The sequence below is a fragment of the Amblyomma americanum genome, chromosome 1 (assembly GCF_052857255.1).
Source record: "Amblyomma americanum isolate KBUSLIRL-KWMA chromosome 1, ASM5285725v1, whole genome shotgun sequence".
In the NCBI taxonomy this organism is placed as follows: domain Eukaryota; kingdom Metazoa; phylum Arthropoda; class Arachnida; order Ixodida; family Ixodidae; genus Amblyomma; species Amblyomma americanum.
The window spans coordinates 109,090,628-109,111,378 of NC_135497.1; the positions used below are offsets into that span (position 1 = coordinate 109,090,628).

At 47.6% G+C, this 20,751-nt stretch overlaps 1 protein-coding gene across 2 annotated transcripts; it reads right to left on the reverse strand.

Annotated features, from left to right (window-relative positions):
• Positions 1 to 152: 152 nt before the first annotated feature.
• LOC144113436 (GEL complex subunit OPTI) lies at positions 153 to 12,189 on the reverse strand. 2 transcript variants are annotated; one of them, XM_077646509.1, is made up of 4 exons: positions 11,952 to 12,187; positions 11,407 to 11,510; positions 7,715 to 7,844; positions 153 to 379 (listed from the first exon to the last, which is right to left on the reverse strand). In XM_077646509.1, the coding sequence occupies exons 1-4, from the start codon at positions 12,054 to 12,056 to the stop codon at positions 338 to 340; spliced, it is 381 nt and encodes a 126-aa protein (XP_077502635.1). In that variant the 5' UTR covers positions 12,057 to 12,187; the 3' UTR covers positions 153 to 337. The 2 variants fall into 2 exon arrangements, with proteins under 2 accessions (XP_077502635.1, XP_077502634.1); XM_077646508.1 differs by lacking the exon at positions 153 to 379 and adding an exon at positions 4,980 to 5,283 and having other exon boundaries at positions 11,952 to 12,189.
• Between the last annotated feature and the right edge of the window lie 8,562 nt (positions 12,190 to 20,751).

Below are 20,751 nucleotides of genomic sequence, written 5' to 3' on the forward strand. Positions count from 1 at the left end.
AAATTCCACACGGTGATCCATGTATGCTAATGGCTCACGCACCCTGAAAATTAAATGTCTACGCTTCTTTAAGATAGCAGTTTTACAGAAAAATTTTACCAACACCGCCCTACACCAAAACTGGCTATGGATTCACAACACACAGGTGAGCATCTCTAAAAAATTTGTAGATTTATTATATGCAATGTGTATAAGACATGAGATGTGCTAGTGACAAAAAAAAACATGAACCACTTCCGTATGTTTCATACGTCCATTTTGCCTTGCCCTAAGCACAGATGGATGGAAGAATTGTGTCACAACACACGTCATCACCAGTCCGTCCGACACAAACACATCAGTCATATTGCATTGCAGAATAGATCATAATCCATGTTACCTGCACCAAGAAAGACATACATTAGAATCAGTTATGATGGCCAAATGCAAACAATGATGCAAACAGTTGCAAAGAGATGAAAACAAACACTGCAAGAACCCACTGCAGTGGCTTAGTAGCTATGTATTCGGCTGCTGAACCAGTGGCGCCACCCCTGCACTTCAAGTGGCATATAACCATATAACTACTTCCTCAGTCTTCATGACTTGCTTTGATGCATGGAGCAAGCGGAGGCAATGTTTCTATTTGCTTTTTAAGACCTCCATATAACAAATGTGCCCTACGACTGATAATTTTGCCCATGGAATGCCAGATTCTGTTTTGAAATAAACAGTGTAATATCAAGCAGTCGATGCAAGATATTATTATCAGTGGCCCTTTACTAATAAAATAGCAATGGAAGGAAAGGATGTTGCTAGCCACCGCATTTGCCATCAAAACCTGAAGCACCTGAGCTGTGGCTAGCACGAGAAAAAGGACAGGGAGAGGAGAAGGAGAGGGAAAGAAAAGGAGGGGAGTGATAGAAAGAAAAGATAGGGGTAGAGCAACAATATACACTACGTACAAATACAAAATATACAAAATACATGTGGGCTGTGGCGCCAACACGTGGTTGCCAAGAGTTCTCGGCGCGGCGCATAGGTGTGAGAACTGGAAGGGAGGAAGGTGGGAGTGAAAGAAAAAAAGGCAGAAAGAGGAGCCGTAGTGGAGGGCTCCAGAATAATTTCGACTACCTGGCGATCTTTATGTGCACTTACATCGCACAGCAAAACGGGCGCCTTCGCCTTTTGCCTCCATCGAAACGCCACAAATTCCTTTTCCTTCCTTAGCTCAGTTTACATAGAATGGATGCTTTCAGTGTCGATGGTTTTCTGCAGCCTCAACCTTGTTTGTAGAGCTCTCCACTGTAAAAGGCAATGTAGGTACGTGCTCCTCAGACCTTTCATGATCTTGAACTTTTGGGCTCAGCTTCCACCATGCCTGAACCCCACTCACAAATTTAGATGCCGTTTCTATAGCATGACTGGCGACCAGGCAGCAGGTGAGTACACCATCCATGACTGCGAAATTTTCTGGCTATTAGGCATTGCTTTGTAAAACCAAGCTTTGGAAAGCTGGTGCAACCTTCCCTTATCTTTCGTCCCTTGGCTCGACACTACATTTACAAAAATTCTTCAGTGGCCGAGAGCCGGCTATCAAGACAGCCAAATGGTTCAGCCGATTGGCACTACTGCAGACCATTGCATACGGCCACGCCCATACTTAGTTTGTTCTCTTCCGTTTTTAGTGCAGAATTACGTTCCTGAAGGCTTGCGCAGTGAAACCATTCACATTGCAGTTCACATGGATAACAATAACGTTAACTTGGATATAAATGAAGAGTATAATTGTAAGCATACGTTGTAGGTTAGGTGACCACATGTATAGCAGGATACGTTATCCGCTCTGTCGAAATGCGGTTGGAAGAAGCAGATCAGAAGCAGAAAATTTAGGAGAAGAAAATGAAGGCAAGCCACAAGCAGGTGCCGCAGGTACTTGTATAAAAAAAATGAATAAATTCTGGTCCTGGATTAAGCAACAGTATTCGTCACCCGATTTCTTTGCATTAAATTGGCCAACAACAGGGTTTCTACAACAGTTTCATCAAGCATTAAGTAAGTGCATCTGCAAACTTATTTATGTCGTGCATTGCCCTCTCAAGGGTGACTTCTCTAATTAAGCTTGCAATACACCCCCATACGTGTGCTCAATGATAGTTTGGAAAAGAACTCAACTGCCCCCACACTGGGAATTTTTTCAGGACCATAAGCATGCATACATACTACCAAATCCTGGAAACACAGGCCCCACTACCCCCCCCTAACAGTCCTTTGTTCAGCTCTGCTGGCTGTTTCTAGAACATGCTCAAAAAAGGAAAGTGCCTCTTAGATGTCGCAATCGGAACTCCTCATCGTGCTTTGGGTGTTGGGCTGCATGCATTGGTACCCGGAGGGCGATGATGGCAAGCGGGCTGTTACAATGGGAGTTCACGGAGAAACACCGTTTCAGCTGACCCTGTACCCGAACCCATTCCTGAAATGCTGTCAATCTGACGACGTTGTAGTTAGGTACCAAGCAGAGCATTTCACATGCCACGTATACACGGGTGAGGGCCTTTTACTCTGTATTCTCTACATTTAATTTTTGACCTCTCCTTTCCGCCAGTATGTGCAAGTTGACTTCAGCATCCAGACTGCAAAGCTACCAACATGCACTATGCCATAACAACAGAAAATATATAGTGCGAAGCGGCCCTTTGGAGCTGGCAGACGACATACGTTGCTAGGCTCGGTTTTTTAACGAATTTAGCTGTATTTCTCTTTTTAACAATAACTTTGTCTTATTCAGAGCGAGAAAAAGGGAAGACCCACATAATGCAGTACATGAATCCCTTGCGTATATTTCATCTGAACTCTACGACCTAAAGCACAAGGACCTTGATAAGGGCACCCCTTCCTACTTATTTCTCTTTTTGGGGGGGAGGGGGGTTTTATAGTCAGCGTGTAGGGATCAGATACTTGTCGTTCTTCCACTAGGCTACGGCGTTTTGTGCCTTTTTATGTTTTAAATGTGTGAGATGGATGTGGGGCGGGCCCAAGGACCAAGAAATGCATATGCGATAAATGAACTAGACACACTAAACACTGGGGGAGCGAATCCTGGCTGAAGCGATACTGCTGGCAGGCTTTGCTCGGGAAAGGGGAGTGATCTGCATGTACACAAAAGAGAGGCGATGCGGCGGCGCCACAGCTGACGGGTGTCGGCTAACACGCTCGGGCACATGGGTCTCCTATGTGTATTGGGTTAATGCTTGTGTTCCCACAAAACACAATAACATGGCCTTGCCAACGTGAAGACAATGGCGTAGGGATCCTTGGCATAAGCCAATGCATGCGTTGTACAGCAGTCCTCACAAGAGAATGATTGGTTCTGCCTAGAGATCAGAGACTTCCCACTCTGCGTCTCAGTGACAGGCTTCCCATGCCTTTTTGCGTTTTCACAGAATAATTCTTTGCATTCCCCACCCTCCCTTGCTCTCACTGCCCAGCTGTACACGCCTCAGCGCTGCACCCAGTGCGGATCGCAAACCCCACACACCGCTCGTGACGCCACTGTCAACCCAAGGATGTCAGATCGAAACCCAGCCATGGAGCTGTATATTTTTGGAGGCAGAATGCAGTAACACCCGTGTGCTGTTTGATGTAAGTGCACTTGAAAGGGACATTGAGGATAACGTCAGCCAATCTTTGCTCTTAGTAAAAGTTAACTCTACGGCACTTTCTGGGCAAGCTGATGCTTGTCCCACAGCAAAAGACACATTATTTGCCAAGAAAATTGCATTTAAAACATTTTTCTCCACTTGGTACAAACAGGTGACATCTACACCAAAGAGAACTCGGTGTTCACCATTTTGAAGTGAACAGTTGTGTAGCTTAGCCCCTAGGATCCATGCCCAAGAAACTGTGTTGATAAACCACAATTTATTTGCGAAATCAGCCGGCAATAGTGACACAAGTGCTTCTATTTTTTGGCCTTTTCTAGCTTAAAAAGGCTGCATTTTTAGTCAAAACAGCGCTTTTGTCATTAAAATGCGGTAATCCATTGATACAGGCCTACTTCAATTTGCCCTCAGTGTCCCTTTAAAGAGAAGCTCCAGGGACTTCTCAAGATTATCATATTCTAATGAAACTTATCTGTAGGTTTTTCTCTCATTCCTGATTACTTCCACCAAGTTTGGCAGCCATGCAACATTTCATTCCAGGATAAATTGATTTTGAAGTTTGCCATTTCCGTGGCCTCAGTTCAGATAACTTCTACAGGCAACACTGAATTTTCAATGTCGCATTGACCGCGCATTAACACACGCTCCCTGCTTCACAAAAAAAATTTTTGAGACATGTATTAGGTTGCCTTAGGCATTTTATGAAAGGACTCATCGTTTTCAGTCGCTACTTCAGCCATTCAACACACGTACGAGCATTTTTATAGCAATGTTAGTGACATCGCTGCTGCATCATGCGAAGCATCGTCCCTGGCCACTGACTGAGTCTCGCTTCGGGTTGCTTTTGCTGTTTAAAAAATTCCACTCAGTATTTTGAAAAACAGTTTGTTGTGGTGGGGAGAGGGGACTCTTAAAGGGAAGCTGAAGCACTTTTCGAAAATGAGTTCTCTACGTCATTTTATAGCTTTTAGTCCGCTGAAAAAGAATATCTCATTCAAGAAGCGCAGACATAAACACAAAAAGTTGTTTTTTAGAAGAAAACGCGCCTTATCGCCTCAGGGCGCCGAGCGAACGCTGCTCTTGCCCACGATTGGCCAGGACTGTCGTGACATCATCCACGGGGATCTCCGGCCGGCACCGACGGCGTTGCTTCAGCTGGCTTTTAAGGACTACGTTTTGGAAATTATAGATAATTCAAGCAGTGTTGAACAGTTTGGACTTTCATCATGCATGTTCGAGCCATCAGCAGGTTCAGAAAATGGCAGAACCAACGAAGCCGCGGAGTGCGCCGGCAGAGAAAGTCAAGTCGCGACATTCTCACGTGTTGGAAATCTCGACTGGATGGATGAGAGCTTTTATTTCCACCGGAAATGGAGACCCCTTACTACTCACCGCCGCCGGCACACAGGCCTGGAGGGCAGGGGGCGGAGTCTCCATGACTAAAGGCTAACAAAAAGATTTTATCTCTTCACGGCCTCAGCCGCCAGGTGGATTGGCTTGATTCTGCCGAGCGGGTTCTTCGTTGCGCAGCAGGGGTTGCCAGCTTTCTCTGCTATCAATATCTTCATCGACTCCGGGGTAGTCAGCGCATTCCCATATTCTTTGCTTCCGGGTAACCGTGGAACCGCCGGAGTGTCGGAACCTGGACGAGCGTGCGCAAACCTATTCCGAAATCATTGAGAACTACAGACTAAACAGAAAACTGGTGCCACCGCCGGATAAGAAGCTAAGTATTAGAAAAGCGACCACATAGCGGCGCCTGCAAGCCGGAAATTTCATTAACCCAGTATGGACCTTACACGTGCTACCAGGGTAACACGAAAACCAAATCTCGACTGATACGTATGTTTTGTGTAGGTGCATGCGTGTGCATATCTTTTGTGTAGGTGCATGTGCAAGTGTCAATGAAAAAAAAAGAAAATTGCGCCGAAATGTTGTTGTGTACCGCTGCTGCATAAAAGCCTGGCCACCAACTTCTTTCCGGCAACAGTCTGTGTGCGTCTTCTCCTGGTCCTGCGTCTTTTTTTCGCTGTTTATTTTCTCTTGACGAACTTCTTGTAACGCCTGTAAGCATGATCTAAATCAGATAACCGGCACGCTTACACGAGTCGCGCAAGGTAAAGCATATGTTTGTTCATTTATTTATAGTTGCTTGCCTAATTACTCCCGAAGGCCTTTTAGTTTAGAACTACAAAAGAATGCCAAACTGGATGAGTTGGAGTGGGTTAACTGCTGCACTGCAGCGCGAAGAGACGAGGTGACCGGGAGGAAGCTCCCGTGTGCGCTTTCTTTCTTTCGCATGTTTGGGCTGCTGTTCAGCCATGAAACTCCTGTACTTCGGAGCTCGTGGTGTTGCTCATCAAAACTAGTGTGCTGCGAGATATAGTTGCTGCTGTTGCGTATCGAGATAACCAGCAGAATTACTTGTGGATGACATACATGTATGCGTAACGCAGCTGACAACTTTGCCGTTCTGACTAAAGGACAAATTAGCATGAATTCTGGCGCCATTGGCGATCGTCAGCCATGACCAAGCGCTCATGAATGCAAACGTTTGCTTTGCTCAAGTATACTAGTCTTATATAATCTCTTTTTGTTCAGTTAGGTGCAGCTTCGTTTGCTGCGCGCTAATGAAAGATTAAGAGAATTGCTTGTGCTGCCATGAGGTGCAAGCAATCAGGAAAAAGCAAAAAGGCACACAGTGCGTAACGAGCTTAAAAGAGTTCAAGACTGTGTGCCTTAAAGACAGTGCTGGAAGTGGCCTTAGCTCAGCATGGATGTGAACCAGCTGGAAAAGGCAGAGTTTACAAACAGGTAAGAAAGTAATGTAATGAAAAGAGGAATATTGATGCACATATTTTGTGCAGGCAGTTTCGGCATGCTGCGCACCACCAGATTGTCTGGTTAACGTCGAAGAGGCTGGGGAAGAGCAACCGACGGATTCTATCAAGCTGTTGTGCTGTTCGAAACAAGTAGCATGCCAAACTGGTTTATATACAGACTTCAAGCATTACACGGAACGCCCGAACGAGACAGAGTAAATGGCACTGGCAGAAGATTACATTGATCTGCGGTTCGCCAAAGCGCGGGCCGCAGCGAAGCAAGCGCAGCCGGACAGCCGGCCGACTCTCCGTGAATGGCGTCACTTTTGCCAGTTATCCCTCTCGTTCGTCCCCCCACCCGGCACTTCCGGAAGCGACGAGGGCGTGACGGCGGCGGGTTTTTAAGAACCGATTGCAGCTCTGTTTGTGGATACAATCAGGAAAAATTTACACACGTGATTTTCAAGGTTCTTTCTTCCTAACCACAGCGTTTCATGCAATTTGAAAACCGTTTCAGCTTCCCTTAAGGAATTTGATGTGACTATCAACTCATAAAGTTGGAAAAAACCTCGCAATTGCCCTTTAAAGGGCCCCAGGTAGTCTAAATTAATCTGGAGTCTTCCCCTACAGCACCTCTCATGCCCATGCGACATTTTGGAACGTTATATCGACATCATTCAATTACAAAAAATTTCTCAGAAAGGATGGAAAAAGTTCACACCCAAGTGACCAACAGCTTTGAGATTTTTAATTTACATCCTCAAACTGTCAAAAAGAAATATGGCAAAAAAAATTTTAATATTTGCAGCATCAACACTCTAACATACATCTTCCCAACAAAGAGAGAAGGATATAAATTCTGTAAATCACAACTATAGCAAGTACCATAACTCTGCACATTAAGAGTTATAACAATAAAGTTTACAATGTACTCTATTGCTCCATGCAGCAATGCAAATGAAAGCACCAAATTTTTTGTATTCTACAATTTCATAGTTTCACTCTTTATACTGTATAAGTATGTAGCTCAAAGCTCAAAGGCAGTGCTGTAATGTAATCATATGCAAAAGCTCAACGTTTGGAGCTTAGGCTACCTATTTTACGAAACACAAACAGGCTAAGTTCAAACTAACATGATGAGAATTGCAGACAAAGTAATTTAGCATTTCCCCTTGAATACAACCCCCCTTTAAACCAATGCAACAGCTGCACAGATGTAGGTCCCAAAATGTACCATGTAAAACTGCTCACCAGAAAGCCAGCAAATGATGTGACAAAACCTTCTTTCACAAGCTCCCACACTCCACCATACTCTTCATCGTCCACCTTTTGGAACGAGCTTGTGTACCCATACACAAGAACAACATTAATACAGAAGAACCTGCACAGAAAATGTGTTCAACATAAACCAGGGGCAAACTTACGGCCAACTCTCAAAACGATAGGCCAGATGGGGGTCAGGTAAGCACAAGTGGCTTCTTCACTATAAAAATATAAAGGACACTGACTTTGTCACAAGGAAAATGTTTGCTAAGAGGGGCAGCGGAAGGTACTCTTTCAATCTATTATGTTTAATTATCCTTATGGCATTAATACATTTTTATGCAACTATCACAGCTGCATTTGACATTGTTAGAGTCAGCATGTTTATCATCTCTGCATTTAGTGTTGCATGAGTAATACCTAAAAAAACTGATGGATTAAACCATTAAACCTGAAAACCAACAGCAATACCAGAAGTTCAAAAAACAGATTCCGCCGTGAACACAGTTGAAAGCCTTACCATGCAAGCATGTAGCAACAGTTCTGTGAGGCCCTGACACAATATGAGACTGAAATTATCAGAACCATGGATTTCACTGATGCTGCTAATACTGTAGTAAACACATTTTCCCACTAAACTGTAAGATCATACTTTAACAGCATTATAAACATTAGCAGCTCAGTTATGCTGCCTTCAAGACAAATGCATTGCCTACTGACCTCTAATCAACCCTGCCCTGCTCGACCTGCGGCCACATCCACCATGCATATTTCCTAATCACAACAGCTTATCGGACACTCACCACCAGGTGCTACATTTTCCTTCTGCTATAATTCACTCAGTTGACCTGACAAACCATGTCAAGCCAAATTCCATTTAATTTCCTCTTAATTTTCGTTAGTATATTATTAACGTGTTTGTTGTCTAATCCATGTTGCTCTCTGTCTCTCATGGTTACCCTTGTCATTACTTTCACAGAATATCATGTGGACTCTACTCTGATGATGGTGCATGATGATGATTAAGGTGAACAACATTATTCCAGGGAAAAGTAAGCAGGACACTCTAAGCTCCTTCTTGTAGCAACTGGGACTAATATATTTATATGTTTATGGCGGGCTGGTGTCTGTAAGGTCGTTAGTGGAGCAGTGGCATCTGAGGCCAGTTGGCTGCAGTTTCAATCTTGTCCAATGCACTGGCTGCTTAATGCTAACAAGAAAAAGGGTCATGTGTCACTACAAATAAACAAACTGTGTATTAAAAGCATGGATCAGCACCACGCAGCCTAGTTTTTTATTAGTGATGGAGGCTGGCATACTCAAATTGCAACATCGCGTAGCAAAGCCATAAAGCCACACTGTCAGCAGTGCCAATGCTTCAGCCAACTACCCAACCCATCATGTAACATTATATCCCACAGTGTAGTCACTAGTTCCCATTGTAGTGCTGCATAGCAAATATGATAGCAATTGGAACACCCAGAAAAACAAAAAAAAACAATGATCATAAAATGAAGACACGGAATATAGCCGATGGTCAATGCTTGCAGTAATTAAGGGTACATGGCCGATTGTGGGACAGTGACATGAGTTGCAAGCAAACAAAACCATGAGCAACTAAACAACGCAGTTGACCTAAGACAAAGAGTTTCTACAAAACGCTTTAAGAAATGTTTCAAGTGCATTCAAATTTCTAGCATCTGCCACGTAAAGATTACAATCCTCAAGTCTATGTCAAGTGCTTTTCTGATGTGGCTATTAAGAGTAACTATAGTCGGACACAACTCAAGAATAAAGCAGCAGATGCCCCTTAACAGTGATCCTCCAGCCTATGGCATCCATAGATTTTCATCACGCCGAGGTTAAACTGATTAAGGAGTGGTTATCCCCATTCATCTGCTGCACCCTGCGATTTCACGCTAGCAGGTCCAAGGAGATCTGTCAAGGAAGAGGGGAGAATCGGTCAATGACAATGGCTGGAGGGGCTCCTTTCAGGGGCATTTACCATTTCGTTCTCGAGTTGTACCCGACTATAGCATTAGTTCTGGAGCAGAAAGTTATGTGGACGGATGAGATTAAGAAGTCTGCGGGGACAGTGTGGCTGCAGCTGGTACAGGGCAGGGTAAATTGGGGAGATATGGGAGAGGCCATTGTCCTGCAGTGGGCGTAGTGATGATGATGATGATGAACACTAAAGCTTTAAAGGCAAGGGAATGAGAAACCTTCCTTCGTACAGTGGTAGCCGCTCACTGGAGACAACTACAAACGTGGTCATTTTCTTCTTAATTCTTCCATCTATTCCACCCCATTGTCTAACCTCTTAGTGCCCTGAATATGGGAAACCCCTACAACTTATCACTACCTCTGGGCCTGGTCATCCCCTATTGCTGCACCCTCAATACCCTCCCCCAAACACCTGCCTCCTGGGTGACTGCTCTTTTGACCACTGTCGCCTCCATAAAGCCTAAGCTGATCAAGAAGGCTAGGCTGGAAGGGGCAGCCAGAGGGGTCCTGGACTGAGGACTCCTCCCGGGAAGCTACAAAATAATTTAAGTTTATTCTCATAGCAGTGGCCAAACTGCACTGGGCAGGACATGTAATGTGCAGAACTGAGAACCACTGGTCTATTAGTGTGTCAGAGTAGATGCCAAGAAAAGGAAAATGTTGTCAGGGACAGCCGACAGACAGAGTTGCAAGCGTGTTAAGTTTGCTGGAACAACGTGGCCACAGTTAGCACAAAACAAGGATATCCAAAGGTGATTGGGAGAGGCTTTTGCCCTGCAGTGGGCTCTACTTGGCCAATGATGATGAAAACAGTGACGATCCACTCTGCACCAGGGAACGGTATACTGGGCATTCTGGTTTATGGGGGTTTAACGTCCCAAAGCGACTCGGGCTATAAGGGACGCCGTAGTGGAGGGCGCCGGAAATTTCGACCACCTGGGGTTCTTTAAGGTGCACTGAAATCGCACAGTACACGGACCTCTAGAATTTCGCCTCCATCGAAATTCGACCGCTGCAGCCGGGATCGAACCCGCGTCTTCCGGGCCAGCAGCCGAGCGCCATAACCACTGAGCCACCGTGGCGGCTTCATACTGGACGTTCTAAGCTCCATCTTAAAATATCTCGAAATAACAGCCAACCATGAACATATATATGGCCATGGTTTGCTGGTAACTGCAAGGTCAGCTAATGCAGCAACGCCATGTTAAGCCCGCTGCTTCAGTCTTATCCAATCCAGTAGCTGCTCAATGCACGAAAATAACATTGACATGTCATTGCAAGGATGTGTAAATGAGGGCAGAGAACATCTTAGCAATAAGTCTGCTGTGATGGGAGTCTGCCTCAGAAAATATGTTACAATGTTAACCATATGAAATTCTGGCGCTTGTGTGGTAAGCAGCCATTTATGAACAAGAAAGCTAAGCTAAAAATAGGTGGCTTTGCACGCCTTAACCAAGAGTGCACATTCACGACAAAAACTTCTCATGTCTCTTAGTGAGGGTCACTACCACCCCCCCCCCCCCCCCCCACACACACACACACATTTTGCACACGCGGAATTTGTAGCGTCTCAGATAACTAGGCCAGAGGTGACGTGATTATTTATTCCGCATTCTCAAAATAGCGCTGCTCCTTGGAATTTGTCCTCTGCATGGTTTCTTGGCACGTGTACTTACAATGCGATTCCCAAGAATCCTTTGAGTGGCACCAGGCCCCAGGCCAACCCAAGCAAAATTCCAAGGATTTGCCGTGACCAGTACAAGACGTCAAGGAATTCGTCCTGCAAGCACGCGCAGATGAAACACGGTAAGAGTTATAGCCGAGCGCGTGCTCCATCTGGGAAAGCAAGAGCCCCGCATCAACAATCGCGAACACGTGAGTCCGCGCCTGAGCAGTACGGTGCGGATCCTCTCCGGTTTAAGCACGCATCATTTCGATCTTAATTTCAGAAAAGTAGATGGAGAAAGAGGTCGCGCAATATACGCTGCACTTGAAACGAGTCTGGGTGCCTGGTTGTCTAGTTTCACACTTTAGACCAGGATTGCAGCGTTCCACTCCAACAGTATACAACATATTTTGTCGTGTCCTCAAGTGCGTTTCACTCGCTCGAAAAAAAGCGCGGAGAAAAATACATGAATCCAAGCAGCAAAACAACAAGCGTCGAATGCAATACAGTTTAGTCTCATCGTAGGAAAGAGCACACGGATATTCCACCTCTCACCTTGTCGGGCCATTCGGAGTTCGGCGTGAACGCTCGCACCCAGACTGAAGATAAGCTTCCCTTAGCATGACCATTTCTTTCCGCTTGTTTGCGCCTCTGGTTCATTTTTACCACAACTCTGAAAGACCAAATAGGGAACTCTCACAAAACAGATTTCCTCACAAACTTCCTCACGCTCAGCACGCCGACCGAGCCATGATTTCGAGTTCTGTATCCCCCTGTCGGTGCATATGTCGCGCGCAATAAGATTTCACCTAAGAAACAAGTTGGTTTAAAACATAAATACGTAAAGCTCCTAGTAATGCCTAAGTGTATAATTTTGCAACTTTCCAATTAATATGCCATGCACTCTGCAAGCATCGGCTCTAAATTGGGGCCTCAAGGCGCGTTATTTGAATATCGGCTTCTAATGCAATGGTTAGCAGAGCATATAATCACCTTTCTTCGGCAGAAGTAATAAAAATTTTCAACTGGCAGAGAGAGTTGCAATTGAAGAAGCAAGCCGGTGTCACTATTTCAAGGAGGAATACGGAGCTGAAGTCACGTCTTTGCCCCCCCCCCCCCTTTCCCCCACCTCCAGAAAAAAAGCAAAATGCCTTTTTCAATCTTTCCCAACCGTTCCAGAGCCTGCCATAAAGTTTCATTCTGGCCTCTAGAGTAGAAAGTGGGAAATTCGAGTTTTTGAAGCGATGGTGGCGCGCTTCTCGGGAGAGAGAGAGAAAAAAACATTCTTATTGCAGCAATCATAAGTGGTCGGACCCTCTATTCAGTGAGTCCGTTGGACGCTGCTGCAGCTCGGGCTGGCCCCACCATCTCCTGCTGGTGCCGCAGGTCAGATCCGGAGAGCGTCCTCCCACTGATCAGCCTTCGGGCCGTTTATTCTTGATATATAGAGGTTTTCTTGGCAGTCCCATACCTTATGGTACAAGTCTACCTCCTCTCCGTAGTGTGCGCATTCTGGTTCGTATAATTCCAGATAACTGCCAGACAGACAGAACTACTTTATTTCTGCAAGTGAGTTTTAGACCCTGCTGGGTCCCTGGGCCACTGCGCGGTCCCGCACTGCATCATGTAGGTCATGTCGGGACATGGCGTCGGCAGCCCGAGTCACCGCAGCAAGCTGCGATGTCGGGTCTGCACACGTGAGCAGGACCTCCCAGTCCTCCCATTTCGAGATGGCGTGCTGCCCCTGCGGGGGAGGTTCAGCAGGGCAGCCGAAAAGGATGTAGGAGAGTGGCGTGAGGGTCACCGCACACGGAGCATGCAGGGGATGTGCCACAATAGTGTTATAACAGCTGAGGGGATGACAGAGAGCGGGTCTGGAGGCGTCTGAAGAGGATCTATTGGGAGTGCGTAAGAGAGGGGTGGGGAGGGGGGGGGGGGGGTAAGTCCGACGTTCCAAACGGGGTATCTGCGTGAGCTCCGCAAAGGTGTGCGCCCGCTCCCTCGAGGATCCTGGATCGAGACTGCCCTGAGCCCGGCAAATCAAACCTCGGGCCAATTTATCGGCAGCCTCGTTTACAGGGTTCCCAGAGTTATAGTGAGCCGGCACCCACTGGACCTCTACTCTGCGCGGTAAATTTTGGGTAGGAGTGTTCAACAAGTGCCAGGCAGGGGTGTGAATCCTACCCCTGGAAAAGTTGGACATAGCCGTTTTGGAGTCGCTGAAGATGTATTGGGCGTCCGAATGTGTAAGAGCCGGTTAGGGCGATGGCGGTCTCCTCTGCTTCCTCGGACGTATAGCACGAGGGAAGACGGTGAGTTAGCGGGTGGGGTAGGTCTTGACTGTAGGCAATGGTTTATGGTTTATGGGGGTTTAACTTCCCAAAGCTACTCAGGCTATGAGGGACGCCGTAGTGGAGGGCTCTGGTAATTTATACCAGCTGGGGTTGCTTGACATGCACTGACATCGCACAGTACACGGGCCTCTAGCACTTCACCTCCATCGAAATGTAACCACCGCAGCCGGGATCGAACCCGCGTCTTTCGTGTCAGCAGCCGAGTATCATAACCACGAGCCACAGCGACGCCACGGAGCCGGAACAACTGCTTTGAATCTCGATCGCGAAGGCCGCGTTTTAATGGAGGCAAAACGCTTAAGGCCTGCGTGTGCTGCGCAATATCAGTGCATGTTAAAGATCCCCAGGTGGTCGAAGTTATTCTGGAGCCCTCCGCTATGGTACCGCTTTCTCTCTTCCTTCTTTCGCTCCTTCCTCCATCCCCCGCCCCCGGCCCCCGCCCATATTGCGGTTTATGAACGAATGAGTTAAACTTTATTTCTATAAAGGAAGGTGATAAGAGGATGGTGCTTGGGCACTGGGAGGTCGTCCCGGCACCGGGAGTCCATTAGCGCTCGAGCCCAGCGTCACCCGCTAAACCAGCAGAAGCTCGTCTTGCAGGTTGGCGCTGATAAGTGCCTCTCACTGTTCGGCTGACGGATTTTAAATTTAGGGTTGTATCGGGCTCGAAGAACAAGCCCTGTGTTGGCATTACCTGTGAGTAATTCAGGACAAGCGCTTCTAGTTTCCTTGGCTGCCACCACGTGGTGCATGGCTTTGAACGTTCAAAAATAGCGCGTTGACATCTTCCGTGACTAAGAGAGATAATGACTGAGTGGCGGCACTGGATGGGCGCTGTCCCGATTTCCTGGTAATGGCATGGGTGTCCACCGAGAAATGATATACTGCGCCTTTCCTTTCCTAAAAACCAATTTGCGTTTTTATGGAGGAAAAACGCTAAGGCGCCCGTGTACTGTGCGATGTCAGTGCACGTTAAAGATCCCCAGGTGGTCGAAATTATTCCGGAGCCCTGCACTACGGCGCCTCTCTCTTCCTTTCTTCTTTCACTCCCTCCTTTATCCCTTCCCTTACGACGCGGTTCAGGTGTCCAACGATATATGAGACAGATACTGCGCCATTTCCTTTCCCCCCCAAAACCAATTATTATTCCGGATACATCCTGTTGGTCTTCTCAGGTTGTACATTGAATCTTCCTGTAATTGGCTATAATATTTAATCTCTTCTTTTATATTTAGTCTGTCTTGGGGTGGATATATCATCATTGAAAGTCAGTAGTCCGTGTATGTCCGTGTAAGAATGTCCGTGTATGTGAGTAGATGATTTTTAGAGCTGCGTTCAATCACGTGGGGTGCTTGGGGGAGTAGAGTCGAGCAGCGGCGTTTGCACCCTCGTTCCCATTGATTTATTGTTTGGATGGGGCCCATACTAATAATTCTTTCCTGCCTTGGGATTCTACCCTTTAGCATTTCTTTCCCCACCTTGCCAATCCTACATTTACTATGATTCCTTCACACCATCTGCGAGTCGGACATAATAATAATAATAATAATAATAATAATAATAATAATAATAATGATAATAATAATAATAATAATAATAATAATAATAATTATTATTATTATTATTATTATTAATATTATTATCATTATTATTATTATTATTATTATTATTATTATTATTATTATTATTATTATTATTATTATTATTATTATTATTATTATTATTATTATTATTATTATTATTATTATTGTGACATTCCGTGTGTGCTACGAGGATCCACGTTCGACGGCGCGGCGTAGACGGAGACCCGTGACAGCGGCATCATCAATTACCCAGCCATGCTCTTTGAGTGACGACCAGAAAAACCGGTCCCGCCGCCGCCCCGGGGAAACAGGCTTTATCCTCCCCAATTTCCGGTTACATTCCAGGACAAGGGAGCTGTCAGCGGGCCAGAGCGCGCCATACCACAGCCGACGCTATGCGAAACCGCGAAGACGACATTCTTTCCCTCCCCCCCCCCCCCTTTGTCGTGGGCTATCGCCGGGAAGGCACCCACAGCTTCCCAGAAGGGCCGCGACGGACACCTGTCATGGCGGACAGGCAGTACTCGCCAAGAATGTGGAAAGACAGGCGCTAGTGAATTAGCTCCGAAGAGAGAGCCTGTGTATACTCTCACTTGAGAGAGAGTGGTGGCGTTTTTGTTGTTTATTTAGTTTGTATTGTTAACAGACTCTGGGTTCGAGGCTAAGCCCAACCCAAAGGGGTGGTCCCCATCTCGCATGTTATTTTGGATTGGAGAATTGATGCTTTGGGCGGGCCACTGGAAATGACCGCCCTTAGTCCTTTGTTAATCAAGTGCTTAAAAGCACATGTAAACGGATGCAGTCCAGTCTGAGCTGGGGCTCCATGCTTAGCATGTAATGAGATGCTACTTAGGCACTAACCTGCCCGGTCGATGAGTAAAGTAGTGCAAAGTTTGTTCTGTTGTAAAATTATGCTCTGCTGTCATCATCTACAAGCTCGCCTCCTGTTCATCTTCCAAGCCGAACGACACTAGAGGAAGGGTTTGTGAACCATCCTCGAAGAAACGGACGACTATTGAAATTCTACTGCAAGCACGCTCAGGACGACATCGTTCGCCAAGAGGGCCTTCAGCGCCGAAGCCCGACGGCGTGCAGCTTCTGCCAGCAACCGCTCGAGCCCAACTCCGGAGCCACTCCATCGCCCCCATGAAGTCGTCGGCACGTAAGCTCGGACGCCCCAGCCTCTGATGTATAACCTTAATCATGTGTAATTATTGAATATACCTGTTTGTTTAAACTGAGCCATACGGTGTCTCTTTGCCTCTCCGTCCCGTGTGGACCTGCGCATTATGGGGGTCATCACACTGGTGTCAGAAGTGGGGTCTCAAAAGCAAATGTCCTCTGAATGCTGTGACATTCATGACTTCAAAATTGTAATCAAAAGGGAATCACGGGACTGATTGTGGGACTTTTACCCCCATTTGAGAGGCTTGAGGCACTGGAGGGCTTGAAAAAAAAAATGACTGTATCTGAGGGAGCTCCCACTCCACAGCCGTCGCTCGGAGAAAGCATGCTGGCATTAGGAAGCGTCATTCCGACGTTTGCGGGAGATAAGACAGGGGTTCCAATCTGCGATTTCTTTTCCATGCTAGAAGAGATTGGGAAAATGGGGGGATGGTCCGATGCTCAAATGCTGGGAATGGCGAGGTGTAAGATGGCAGGAGCTGCTCATGATTTTGCATGGCGAGACGAAAAAGTAAAATCCACAAAATCATTTGCGGAATTTAAAAAGCTCGCGTTTGAGCATTTTGACACTGAACCACGTCACGTGCGAGTACAGAGGTTCCGTGACGCCGGACAGATGGTAGGGGAGGACGTGCGAACGTTTGCGTCGCGGCTTCAGCGCTTAGCGCGCGATACGTTAAGCAGGGAGGAGGAAGGAGACCAGCTTAAGAAGAAATACGCGGAGGATATACTTAAAGAGGAAATGACCGCTTTGTTCGTGGCTGGTCTGCAAGACCCCGTGCGCCGGTTCGTGCTCTCGCGCAAGCCGAGCAATTTCGACCAAGCCGTGGAGGCCGCATTGGATGAGGAACAAAATGAGGCGTTAACGACAGCCGCAGCGAGAGTACGCGTCATAGAGAGAGCGGTGCTCAACCCTGAGGTTGCTCTCTTGACAGAGCGGTTAGATCGCTTAGAACAGCTGCTATCTCAGCAGGTAGAATGCCAGGTTGAAGCGCGCGCTCAACAGCGCCCATTCGCTGGAAACCGGAGACCGCCACAAAGCTACAGGCGCGGTATGCGAGATTTTGAAGAAATCGTATGCTTCGCTTGCCAGGGTCGCGGACACATCGCCAGGTTCTGCCAAAACGTGCGCCGTTGGGAGCCACAAAGAGAAGCAGGCGAGACACGCCCTAAGCAAGCCTACAGCGGGGCTCCAGATACCGAGTCAAAAAACTAGTTAGTCCTCCCCAGCCTGAGGAGCGTGGGGAGGGAGCAGTAGATGATGAGGTGGTGGTAGTTTGTGTGGCCGACGAGGCATGCCCTGTTGTGCGTTGCAAGTTAAATGGTTGTTGTATGGAATTGTTGATAGATACGGGGTCAAAGGTGACATTGCTTAAGGAGAGCAGTTTTAACACGCTTCGAAGGAAGGGGGACCGCGAGGTGTTGGAAGCGTCTGGTGGTATGGCAACCAAATTTGTAGGCATAACGGGGGATCCTCTTGGCATAAGTGGACTCTACCGGTTACACTTCTCTCTCGGCGGAATTGCATTGGAGCACCCCTGCTACGTATGCCCGGACACGGTGTCTCTGCCAAACGGAGTGTCAGGTATATTAGGGCAGGATTTTTTGAGAAAAGGGAAGGTAGTAGTCTCATTCTCTGAGGAAGAGGTTAATGCGGGCGGCTCAAAAGTTCCGTTTTTGAACAGGAGAGGGGCTGAGATTCGCATTACCGATATGGACACCCGTCAAACAGTGGGATCATTGGAGAAGGTATATTCGCGGGTTGCCGTCCGGCTAGTCGAGGAGGCGGTCGTCCTTCCTTGGTCGGAGCACATTTTGTACGCGTTTGTGCCTTCAGATGTAGAGAGCGGCGCCGTGGGAGTGCTTGAGCCGGTCGACTCTCTCAGCAATGGCCTGAAGGCAGCCGCGTGCCTCGTGACAGTTAATGACGCCCACAGAGTGCCCCTACGGGTGGTTAACTGTAGCCAGCAGCCACTGAGCCTTCCCAAGAACAAAACATTGGCTTTCTTCACCTCTGCGATAGAGCAACGTGAGCCCACCGATACGGTACTCGCAACTGTAGAGCATGCTAGTCCTTCGGCTGCTCCAAAGGTGTCGTTCGATCTTTCTCACGTAAAATCCAGGGAGAGGGAGGCTCTGGCTGGTTTGCTGAACGACTACTCGGAGGTATTCGCCGCGTCCAACCTGGATTTGGGCTGCTGTGGCGTTATAAAGCACAGGATAGAAACCGGCACTTCATCGCCCGTTTACCAGCGTGCGTACAGGATTCCTTACTCCCAACGTGAGGAGATGGAGCGGCAGGTGCAGGACCTGATTGATCGCGGCATTGTCGAACACTCAAAGTCACCCTGGGGAGCACCAGCACTATTGGTGGAAAAGCCAGATGGCTCGTATCGATTGGTAGTGGACTACCGCAAACTAAATGCCGTAACTCGCATCGATCCATACCCCATCCCCAATATACAGGAGACGCTTTCTCAGCTGGGCTCTGCCAGGTACTTCACGGTAGTGGACATGGCGGCGGGATTCTGGCAGATAGCAATGGATCCGGCAGATGCCGAGAAAACGGCATTCAACACGCCCTCAGGGCACTATGAATGGAAAAGAATGCCGATGGGTCTGGCCAACAGCCCTGCTGTCTGGCAGAGAACCGCTGATGTTATCCTGGCAGGTCTTCTGGGGAGGCTGTGCTTCGTGTATATGGATGACATTATCATATACAGTGGCAGTTTTGATAACCATTTGCGCGATATTGAGCAGGTTTTGGTGCGACTAAGAGCAGCGGGTCTCAAACTGAAGCCCTCGAAGTGCCAATTCCTCAAAAACGAGGTGAAATACCTCGGGCACGTTGTTTCAGCTGACGGCGTGCGACCGGACCCTGAGAAACTAAGGTGTGTCTCGGATTTTCCATCCCCGACTAGCGTCCGCCAGGTCCGGCAGTTTCTCGGCCTGATCGGTTACTACAGAAGGCACATAGAGGAGTTCGCCAAGCTCGCTAAGCCGCTCACCGCCTTAACAGCCAAAAATGTCGCCTTTCGCTGGGACGAAAACGCGGAGGATGCTTTTGGGGCCCTGAAAAGGAAGCTAATGAGTGCACCGCTGTTGCGCCACCCGGATTTTAATTTGCCCTTCGTTATGGCCACAGATGCGTCAAAGTTCGCAGTTGGTGCCGTGCTATCTCAGGTTATCGAGGGCAAAGAACATCCCATTGCTTTTGCTAGCCGACAGCTGAGCCCCACAGAGCAAAAGTACGGAGCTACGGAAAGGGAGTGCCTCGCCGTTGTCTGGGCAGTAAAGCACTTCAGATGCTACCTTTACGGCCGCAAATTCAAGCTAGTCACAGACTGCCATCCTCTGAAATGGGTGATGAGTGTCAGGGACCCTAGCTCGCGACTCGCTAGATGGAATCTACACCTGCAGGAATACTGCTTTGAAGTTGAGCACAAGTCAGGAAAGACACATCTGAATGCTGATGCACTCAGCCGCACAGCTGCCGTGGCAGCTATAGAAGAGTTTGTCCCCGTAGTCGACCCCGCCGAATTACGCACAGAGCAGTGCAAAGATCCTGACCTGAAGCGAATAATCGAAAGCTTAGAGGGCGCACCGTCTCATCCCGAACAGCTAGGTTATTTCATTGACAAAGACGGCACCCTGTGTCGGCGCACGAGGCCAACCAGGAAAGGGAGACCAGAGAAAACCGCTTGGGAGAGAGTCGTCATACCTCGGTCGTGGACAGAAAGGGTTCTTCGCGAGTTTCACGATGCGCCATGCGCCGGTCATTTTGGCGTAGCAAAGACACGCAGGCGTGTGGAGCGTTTGTACTTTTGGAGTGGCATGCGACAGGATGTTAGAGACTACTGTGCGAAGTGTCATTCCTGTCTCGAAAGAAAAACACCCAAGGGACGAAGACCAGCTCCAATTCAGCCGTTCTCTGAGGTTTCGGCTCCCTTCGAGCGGACAGGTATGGACATAATGGGCCCATTGCCCACGACCACTTCCGGAAACAAGTACATTTTAGTATTTGTCGATCACCTTTCAAAATACGCGGAAGCGGTAGCACTCCCAGATCAGAAGGCAGACACGGTTGCAAGAGCATTTGTCGAACAGATCGTGCTCCGACATGGACCCCCGAGGCAACTCTTGACAGATCGGGGAACGAACTTCGTGTCGCAGCTAATGAGGAGAGTTTGCGAGCTGCTTAAGATCGCTAAGAAGCAGACAACACCGTACCAT